The 10,916-nt window shown below is 34.8% G+C and overlaps 1 protein-coding gene across 2 annotated transcripts in view; it reads left to right on the top strand.

The window, feature by feature from the left end:
- LOC107480869 (BTB/POZ and MATH domain-containing protein 3) overlaps positions 1-1,254 on the top strand; it is a 2,606-nt gene extending 1,352 nt beyond the window's left edge. The window contains exons 3-4 of one of the 2 annotated variants that reach the window (XM_021139073.2): positions 167-350; positions 767-1,254. In XM_021139073.2, coding sequence (XP_020994732.1) covers positions 167-350; positions 767-984 — 402 coding nt within the window. In that variant the 3' untranslated portion in view covers positions 985-1,254. Of the gene's footprint in view, positions 1-73; positions 351-766 lie in introns of both variants that reach the window. The other variant, XM_016101066.3, reaches the window with a different exon arrangement.
- Positions 1,255-10,916: the final 9,662 nt, after the last annotated feature.

The raw sequence follows: 10,916 nt of genomic DNA, 5'->3' as shown, positions 1-10,916 counted from the left end.
AATAGTCATTTTTCTTTCATTATTTTGTGTTGTGTTCTGGCCAAGTGAATATTCATTTTATCTAGTTTTTCAGGCAATGCTTCTCTTCATTTACACAGACAAACTTCCTGAGATGTCCGATATTATGGGCTCAATAAATATGTGCTCGTGTACTGTCATGGTGCAGAATCTGTTAGCTGCTGCTGATCTCTATAATCTTGATCGTCTAAAACTACTGTGTGAATCAAAATTGAGTGAAAAAATCAACACTGACACTGTTGCCACAACACTTGCCCTGGCTGAGAAACATCATTGTCCGCAGCTTAAGGCCATCTGTTTAAAATTTATTGCAAATCCAGTAAACATAGGAGGTGCGTACTATTTTAGAAGTTCTATGGTTTTTAAACTTCAATATTTTTTCAGCATAAACTCTATTGCCCTCATGATGTTTTCTAGCATATCCTACACATTTTGTGTTTTAAAGTTGTTTTGGTAGATATTTGGTATGCTTTATGGTCAAATACCATAATGAATGGCGAGACTGTCATAGAATCGTTCAAATGTCATTCTTTCCCCTTTTCATGCATTTCTTATAGTTGGAAAATTAAACATTTGAAGTAACAGTCATTCAATTCTCTATTTGGATGCTACACATTGAACAGAGAAAAATTCAATGTGTGATCTAAGAATATGGACAGCCACTTATTTTTCAATTTGTGCATTTTGTGGAAGCCCTCATATATTCCACTCTAAGACTCAGTCGTGTATTGTTTTATGTTGTGTGCAGTGGTAATGCTGTCGGAAGCTTTTGAACATTTGAAAGAAGGTTACCCTAAGATGCTGTCGGAATTGCTCAAGACATTTGCATCAGTAGATGATAATTCAAGCCAACCATCAAGCAGGAAAAGAAGTGGCAGCAGAATACACCGGCAAGATTTAGTGGATGGTGCTGCTGCTGAATCTGTTAATCCAAATGGCAGGTCTCTCAGGAGGCGTACATGGTGATAGAGTAAAAACCCTGAATGGAAGTGCAATATAGCTATGGAACTTTGCATGTGAATATGAGTGAATTCATCATTTCGTTTCACCTGCTCCTATATATAGCTCTCTCTTGAGTCTCAAGTATTTAGCCTTGACAACATTTTGAATGGTAGTTTGACATTAGATCATATCAGTTCTAGTGTAGGGTATAATACTATAATCATGTTTGATGTCTTTAATAAAAAATAAATAGGTATATATTGAAACTATTGAATTTAATCTACCATGATAGACTTTTTTTACTGGTCGTTCTACCTGCCTCTTGTGTATAATCACTATTGTAAAAATTGTCTTAAGATTACGAGCAGGATTAGTGGTCGAATTATTTCCTGAAAGATGAGTATAAATTTGTCCATAAAAAAAAATTATCAATCAAATTAATCCTTCAAACATTACAATAATCATTTTTGTCCTTCTGTTTCTATCAACATTAATGATATAATACATTAACTTATAACATACATAACACATATCTTATCTAGTTAGACGTTGAACAAATATGTTTATGAAAATCTATCAATATTCATTTTCCTAATTATATAAACCATAATCCTAATATAACCTAACCACACTAAATTGATAAATTTTCATAAATATATTTATTCAGTGTCTAATTAGATATTCTAGATGTCATATATGATGTAAGTTAATATTTCATGTCATCAATTATTGACTAAAATTATTAATTGAGTGATTGAATGGCAAAAAAAAATTAAGTTATAATTTTTGAATGACCAATTTGATAGATAAATTCTTTTAAGAATGAATTTGAAGAACAAACTATCTTTTAAGAATTAATTTGACTATTAATCTATTGGAAGCAATTATTGGTTATATAGAAGCATCTCCAGATAGTTTCCTTTCTCCCCCAGAGGAAGAATTATTTTGCCTTACACAATCTTGTTGGGAACATGAGAGAAGAAAAGATGCAAGATAAAAATAAAAGGCGACGATTCCTTACTCTAATTTTTATGTGGGAGTATCATTAATCATAGAAAAAATATTTACAAATAGAATCCCATTTTTTTTATTTTTAAAAGAATTAAAAATAAAACATTTACCCTTTTATATTTTTAGTTTTTAAAAATTCTCCCTTACTTTTTAACTATTCTTTCGAAGAAGAGAGTTTTTGCTAGGGTTCCCTCCTACACTCAGCATCATCACAATTGACTCTGCTAAAAATCTTTTCTTTGATGTCCTCATGTCAGTTACTACCCTCGCACCGCACTACATTTTCAGTTTGGTCTGTGTTCTTGTTATTCAAGAGGACCGAGCATATGAATGTTAGTACAACCAAGGAATTCATTTGTCCATGACAGCAAATCTCTCTTAAGTCTCTAGACTAAGAAAATCACTAACAAAAACAGAATTTTCTGACCACAGCAATCACCTTGGAAAGACATGAGCATGAGCAAACATCTCAGAACATATGCTTAATCCTGTAGTACCCTTTTCTCATTTTCTTCTCTATTCTGTATTCTGCAAAATATTTCTAAGTAGCATTCAGAAAATGCAGCATGAAAAGAGTAGGACTTCCACAACTCAAACCACCATAGATTAAAGTCTCTGAATGGATGAACAATTATAATTATTGACATAAAGATTCACATCAATTGTATTTCCCATTTAAAAAAGCTCAATCATTTGTTCTTTGCACACAACCACCCCACAAGATTAACACATAGCACGCCCAAGTCAACTAAGAATCTAAGATATAATGTACAAAGTCTAAAATTATCTCCGAATCAGAATCTATAGAGTGATAGTGAATAATGCTAAGTAAATAGTTCATTCACAGTCACAAAAAGAACAACAATTAAGAATACTGAAATTCAATATCGAAAGGAGCTAGATTTCGTTTGAAGCTGAACCACTAACACCAAAAATCACATAAATTCTCAATTGTTTTTCGAGCTTACGGTGTCAAAAGACAACACGAAACTGCGGCGCGTTGAATTCAATGGCGGGAAGGAACTCTATCCTTATTGTATTTTCACTACAGTATCGGTGACGATACTCGAGAAACCTAACAGATTAACGCGATAGCGAAGAACAAGAACACAGACCGAATTGAAAGTGTAGTGCGACGCGAGGGTAGTAACTAATACGAGGACATCAAAAGAAAGATTTTTCTCAGAGCCAATTGTGATGATGCTGAGTGTAGGAAGAACTCTAGCATAGACTCTCTTCTTTGAAAGAATGGTTAAAAAGAAAAGGAAAATTTTAAAAAACTAAAAATATAAAAGGGTAAATGTCTTATTTTTAAAAAACAAAAAGATGGAGTTCTATTTATAAATATTTTTCTTATGGTTAATGATACTCCCACACAAAAATAAAAGTAAGGAATCCGTTGCCAAAATAAAATAGTAACCGAAATAAAAATATTAGTGTTTTATCCGCACGACAGAACAGAAATTTAAAATTTAACTTGGTAATTTTAGTCTGAATAATTGGTATTCCATAAAAAATAAAGTAATAAATAAAAGTCCCCTTCAATTGAAATGAAGTCGTTAAAGTTTGTTGGGCATAATTGTGCACTATCACCGAGCACATGATCAGTTGGGCAGCAAATAGCGACGTACGTCAATTTACCCTTAAACTTAAAGGATGATTGATTTATATAATGAAATTAAATTATTACTATCTGGTAATGTGCGTTGTCAACTTGTCATTGTCATTCTATGAACCAAAACCCCATCTGAAAATGAAAGTTAATGTAAGCTACATGATGCGTCAACTTAAATAATCCTAATGAAAAGTACTTCATAATGTTGAAATGAATTTCTCGGCAAATAATAGAAGCTAATAATAACTAACTTAGGTTGGTCGAGTGATCAGTTTACTTATCCACTTAAATAAATGTTGGGATTCGAATTTCATCTTGTACATGCAGTAATTTATTGGCTATAAAAATAAAAAAAAATATATCCAAATTTCTCACTTTTTCTTTTACCACTAACAGATCTAGTAGATGAGTTTTGAGACATATAAAAAATGTGTATCCACAAGCAATCTTGACCGCAAGTTCGAATTTTAAGGATGTATGTCACAGTATAGTGTAACCTTGTGCTTCTTCAATTCAATAATGGGAAATAATCTCGTATACATCCACCTCTTGACACACACAAGCCTGTTGGTTGGGTAAAGAAAAATCCTATCCTATAAAAATGACAACTTTAACGATGAATAATTAAAAGTTTCAGTTTATAATACCCTAAAATTTATACTCGCATTAATATTATGAAATAAATTTATTTTCTTTTAACTTTTAAATATAATATATGTTAATATTTATCAAATAAAAAATAATAATATCACATGATAATTTATTATTTATTGTTCTTGTAATAGAACTTATTACAACATCTTGAAAACATCTCGTAATTGTATAAACACTTAAAAAATTAACTAAGTTAGAGAAATACAGAAATATGTTAACGCTTTCAATTAATATATATTATATATATTTTTTGTTATTAAAATCAATGGTTAAAACTAATAGAATACCGATGTTTCTACTTGAAATTCTTTCAAGAGAATATTATATAATACATTTTAATTATTCAATTAATAATATATAAAAAATTCCACGAAATATATAAGTTATTAAACGATACACGGAAGACTTTATCAAACAAAATAATTGACAGGCATTAAGAAATAACAAGTGATAAGATGACACGAACACACACTAAAATGGACCCTTTGGTGTTACGTCAACCACATCCAATCCACACGATCTCACTCTCACACCCACCTAAAACACATTGACCCCATCCAATGATTGTCAACAAAAACATCCAACGGTTCTAGCTGCCTTATAACTTGCACTAACTACTCCATACAACACCAAGAACCACCAATTTATCATGGGCCCGACCCCATCAAATAATTACCCTGCCATTCTCAACCACAGGGCTTAGTTACAGAGCCTCCTCTTTTCATGGGCCCATACACATCATTAGAAGGTGTGTGTTTTTATTTTTTGGGTCACGGGCTCTCGGTTGTTATAGAGGAGGTGGTTACTGGTTAGTTAACACCCATGTGTTGTAGTTGTAGTGTGTTTTGCTTTCAGGCCACAAATTATTTGTGGCTAATAAAGAGAAACGTAGCTGCACGTTTTATTGGGCATGGTCCTATGGGCCGAATTCCCAAATACGGATCCAATTGGTGGGAATGCAAGCCAACTTAGCATTCTGTGACTCTGAGGATCCAATTTGTTTATTAAATTTATGAATTTAATAACAGGATTCTTTTATTTAATTATTTAAATTAAATGAATATAGAAATTACGGAACTATATAAATATAGAGTAATTACCCAAATACACAAAGTACTAAAAGAAAAAATAAAAAATACGTATATTTTAGATATTGTAACTCGCATTAAACATTTGAATGTATCTAGAGTACTGAGGTTCTAATAAGTATTTAAATACATTTCAGTTGTTCAATACCTGTTTTTTCATTTTAAGTTATAGAATAGGGTCTGAATACCCAAAATATGCACATATTTAATTTTTTTTCTCATGGAGTATGCTGTGTATTTAAATAATTACTTTATATTTTATATATTTTCGTAAATTTTATATTTATTTAATTTACATAAAAAAATCGTTTAATAGTTTCACAACGAAAATTCGTACTAATTGAAATTATGTGATTATAGCTTACATGTCAATATCATTATCTAAGTCTCTTTATTCAAATGGATGGACTGATCGTGACATATCTAAATAATGTCTCTAATTATTGATTAGATTCTTTTGGGCGTTCTTGTTTATAGTATTATCAGCAGGTGAATTTGTTATGTACATAGAGATATTTAATTTATAAACAAGGTATTAATTTTTTTTTGGGTTTACACCAGGGTATCCATCAGGCCGGAAGCCCAATGACTAATCCCTCGGGTACTGCAGAGGCACACAAAGTGGGCGACCCTCCCAAGCAAGCAAGCTCCATTCCCATCCTCCAGTGAGTATCGAACCCGGGAGAGATGGTTAAGGGACACCGACCCTCATCCATCTGTGCCAACTTGCGTTGGTATAAACAAGGTATTAATTGAAGTTGATTAAAATAAATCGTAAAGATTCTAGATGGAGACTTTGTGCTACTATACTTCTTGTTGACAATTCTACTTTTCAGTTAACTATGTATTTGATTTACTAATAAAAACATTATTTTACTAAAAAAGTAGTTGCCAAATAGACATTATTAAAAAGTAAAAATATTGATAAATTTTTTAAAAATACTATTTACAAATTAAAATTAATTATTAAAATTAGTTATTATGTATAAATATATGTATAATTAAATTTATTTTTAATATATATTTTATATTTTAATACATATTTTATATTAATAGCTAATTTCAATTACTGATTTTAGTATATAGTTAGCATGATTGAGAATTAATACACCAATGGCATTGTGTACAATTTTTCCATTGAAGTGTGGACTTCTATTCCATTTTGATGTTAACTTCTGGTTGTGGTTGGTGATTAAAACCTTTTGATGATGACCTGAAATCGTTACACAACCAAGCCCTAAATAGCTTTCTTGGTTGTACCTCAAGTCACAAGGAATGGAATAATGTTGTTTGAACATTAAAAATTATTATATAACATTTATAATGTATAGTTTAAATAAGAGTATAGAATATTAGAATTGAAATAGCACAAGTATGCCATCAAAATTTAGAAATTTATAAAATATATATCGATACAAAATACGAATAGTCCAAAACACTTTAAGAAGCGATAATGCTAGAAAAGTAATAATTTAAAATAATCTTATTTAATTTAGCATATATAATAATTAAGGAATATAAAATAAAATACCTTTAAGATTGTCTTAATCTATATTGTATTGTCTGTCAAACATGTTTATTTAAGGAGTATTTATATATGTATGACATCTTTATCAACTAACAATTTCATTCTTGATATGGTCGTAATAAATGAGATATAACTCGGTGTAGTGCGTTACGAGTTCACTGATTTATGAGCTATAACTCGGCGTAGCCCGTTAATAGCTCACCCATTTATGAGCTATAACTCGGCGTAATACGTTATAAGCTCATCCTTTCATAAGTCATAATTCGGTCAAATAAGTATTTCTATCATAACCGATGATATAACGGCATATTAGTAAAGATACGTTATCCACCCTTTTATGAACGAACTTAATACCAAAAACGTAACAGACGAACAGCCCACCATATAAAGCAAGGTAAAATGTTTCTTTCATTTTCATGAAGAAAGAGAATAATATATTGACTTAAGTTTCGAAGTACCTTTGCAGGTACACTCCTCCTCCTCATTGCTTGTACTTTCACAACACAACATCAAAGGAAAAAGCTCGGTCTGGAGAGTTGGAAGTTCAGCCCCTGGGAATATAACTCGGTTGATACATTTCTTTCGCAAGCAAGATTAATTGGCGCCCACTGTGGGGCCGAAAATATAGAATTCTCTCTTTTTGGTCCCATTGTTTTCACTCATACCCATGGTTGACGTGCCGCCTCCTTCACTATCCGAACTTATGCGGATGGTATCTGAGCTACAACAAATCAATCAACGAATAGCTGACGAAAACCAGATAATGGCTGCTCAAATCGTTAAACTGAACCATGTTCGGACAGAACATAACAATACCATCACCAGCAGCCAGAAGATAATGAGCATCATTCCCAGCCCTCTCATGTCTCGGAAACTATCCGAGCAGACGAAATTCAACCCGAAGATGAAAAGGAAGAGTCCGACGAACTTGTAGGACCCTTCACAGAAGAAGTGATGACCTTCGAATTGCCAAAAAGATTCACCCTGCCACTAACCCTCACACCTTATGATGGGCTCGGAGACCCGAAGAAATTTCTCAAAAAGTTCCGATCAATAATGATCGTCAATGGTGCATCAGATACTGTTTTATGCCGTTGTTTTCCAAATTATTTAGACGGTCCTGCACTTGATTGGTTGTGTGCTTTGCCTGCAGGTTCTATCTCGCGATTTCAGCAACTGGCCAAGCTGTTTGAAGAACACTTCGCCGAATCCGCAATATATCTACATGACTCTGACTATCTTAATACCATCAAGCAGGGGCAACACGAAAGTCTAAAGGACTATATGACTCGCTTCACAAAAGTCACCATCAGTATACCCGACCTCCATCCCGAAGTCCATTTACACGTAATCAAAAGTGGCCTCCGACCTGAAAAGTTCCAAGAAACAATTGCGGTAGCCAAACCCAAGACCCTTGCCGAGTTCCGAGAGAAAGCCAAAGGGCAGATCGATATTGAGGAGCTCAGACAAGCTCGAAAGCCTGACAAGACAAGCTACAAAGACGACGATAAAACTCCAAATAGTAAGAAAGGTTTTAAACTAACACCTCGTTTTGACTCCTATACGCAATTTAACACTAAGCGGGAGGATATCATCAAAGAGATCCTAAATTCAAAACTCATCAAACCACCAAGAAAGGCCGACACCTACCAGGACACTAAGAACGTAGACAAATCAAAATATTGTGCCTTTCACCAGAAGCACGGCCACACCACTGATGACTGTGTGGTCGCAAATGACCTCTTAGAGCGGTTAGCTCGGCAAGGTCATCTCGATAAGTACATCGGAGGCCACATCCAAAAACGTTCCACACTTTCCAGAAACGAGAATTTTTCAAAACAACAGTACCGAGGAAAGGACAAGTCAACAACGAACAATTATGAAAAGTCTCGAGGAGTAATTAATTATATTTCAGGAGGATACGCAAGTGGAGGTTCCTCAAACTCGGAAGGAAAAAGGTCATTCCGAACAATATGCTCGCTAGAAGGACCACAGAACGAAGCAGCGACTACAACACAACTACCACGGGTCACATTTACACAAGCAGACTACAACTCAACTATACAGAACTTGGATGACCTCGTGGTTATAACTCTTTAGTTGGGCGACCTGCTGGTCAAGAAAGTAATTCTAGATCCTAGAAGCAGTGCCGACGTCCTATTCTACTCGACATTTCAAAAAATGAAGCTCAGTAACAACATTCTCCAGTCAACGGGGGGAGCTCTGGTCAGCTTCTCGGGCGAACAAGTTCCAATAATAGGGTCAGTGTGGTTACAAACCACACTGGGTGAGCATCCTCTTTCAAAAACTTGTGATATTCAGTATCTAGTAGTAGATTGCTTCAGTCCATATAATATTATCCTTGGCCGCCCCTTCTTAAACAAGTTTGGTGCCATTGTATCTACAGTTGACCTGTGTGTTAAGTTCCCCTTGTAGGACGATCACATTGTCACAATCCATGGAGATCATAAAGAAGCCCGGCACTGTTACAACATCCGCATGAAGTTCCAAAATCATGCAAAACAACAAGTTAACAATGTCGATCTCATAAACAAAAGTTCGGCTTTGGCCGACCTAGACCCAAGAACCAACTTCCGAGAAAGACCAACTCCGTCCGACGACTTACAGAAGGTATACTTTAACAATGACCCAAACAAGTTCACCTTTGTAGGAAAGTCAATAAGCACAGAGGAGTTACACGCCATCACCGCCTTCCTACAAGAGCAAGCAGACTTATTTGCATGGACACCTTCCGATATGCCCGGTATAAACCCACAAATCATCAGCCATAAACCCATCTGCAAGACCTGTGCAGCAAAAGAAAAGGAAACTTGGCGAAGAAAGGCGAAAAGCATCGTTGGAAGAAACACAAAAACTGATAAGCGCAGAATTCATCAAGGAGATCAGATTTACCACCTGGCTAGCCAATGTGGTTATGGTAAGGAAACAAAACGGTAGGTGGCGCATGTGCGTCGATTTTACTGACTTAAACAAAGCATGCCCGAAGGATTCTTATCCATTACCATCCATAGACTCTTTGGTAGATAACGCTTCTGGTTACGCTACCTTAAGTTTTATGGATGCATATTCGAGGTACAACCAAATACTTATGCACCCCTCCGATGAATGTAAAACAGCTTTTATTACTGACTTCGGAAACTACTGTTATAAGGTTATGCCTTTTGGACTAAAGAATGCAGAAGCAACTTACCAACGTCTTATGGATAAAGTTTCACCAAACAAATCGGCAGAAACATCGAAGTTTATGTCGATGATATGGTCGCCAAAACAAAGGTCGGCAGCAACCATATTGACGACCTAACAGAAATATTCGACCAGATACACCACTACAACATGCGCTTGAACCCAGAAAAATGCGCTTTTGGAGTACAAGGTGGTAAGTTCTTAGGGTTTTTATTAACAAACAGGGGCATCGAAGCAAATCCGGACAAATGCCGAGCAGTGGTGGATATGACAAGCCCGAGGACTATAAAAGAAGTACAACGCCTCATAAGAAGGTTTGCTGCATTATCAAGATTTGTCCCTTGCTTAGCTTCAAAATCTAATCCTTTTTTTCAAACAATAAAAAAGAAAAACAGATTTCAATGGACCGACGATTGTGAAAGAGCCTTTAACACACTAAAAACAACTCTCTCACAACCGCCGATTCTACAAAAGCCCCTCCAAGGGGAAGATTTATTTCTTTACTTATCAGTTACTGATTGGGCGATAAGTTCTGCTCTTGTCACAGAAAAAAGCAAAATTCAGCATCTAGTATACTTCGTCAGCAAAACCCTCTACCATGCCGAGCTTAATTACCCGAAAATAGAGAAACTGGCCTTGGCATTAGTCTTCTTGGCACGAAGACTCCGACCTTATTTCCAAAGTCATGTCATCAATGTCAGAACAGATCACGCACTACGACAAGTGCTACACAAGCCCGACATTGCAGGGAGACTTATAAAGTGGTCAATCGAATTATCCGAGTTCGACATCAGATATCAGTCAAGAGGGGCAATTAAATCACAATTCTTAGCCGACTTTATTGCAGAGCTTACAA

Source organism: Arachis duranensis, chromosome 3 (genome assembly GCF_000817695.3).
Source record: "Arachis duranensis cultivar V14167 chromosome 3, aradu.V14167.gnm2.J7QH, whole genome shotgun sequence".
NCBI classification, from domain to species: Eukaryota; Viridiplantae; Streptophyta; class Magnoliopsida; order Fabales; family Fabaceae; genus Arachis; species Arachis duranensis.
This window is presented reverse-complemented; position numbering and strand designations above follow the sequence as displayed.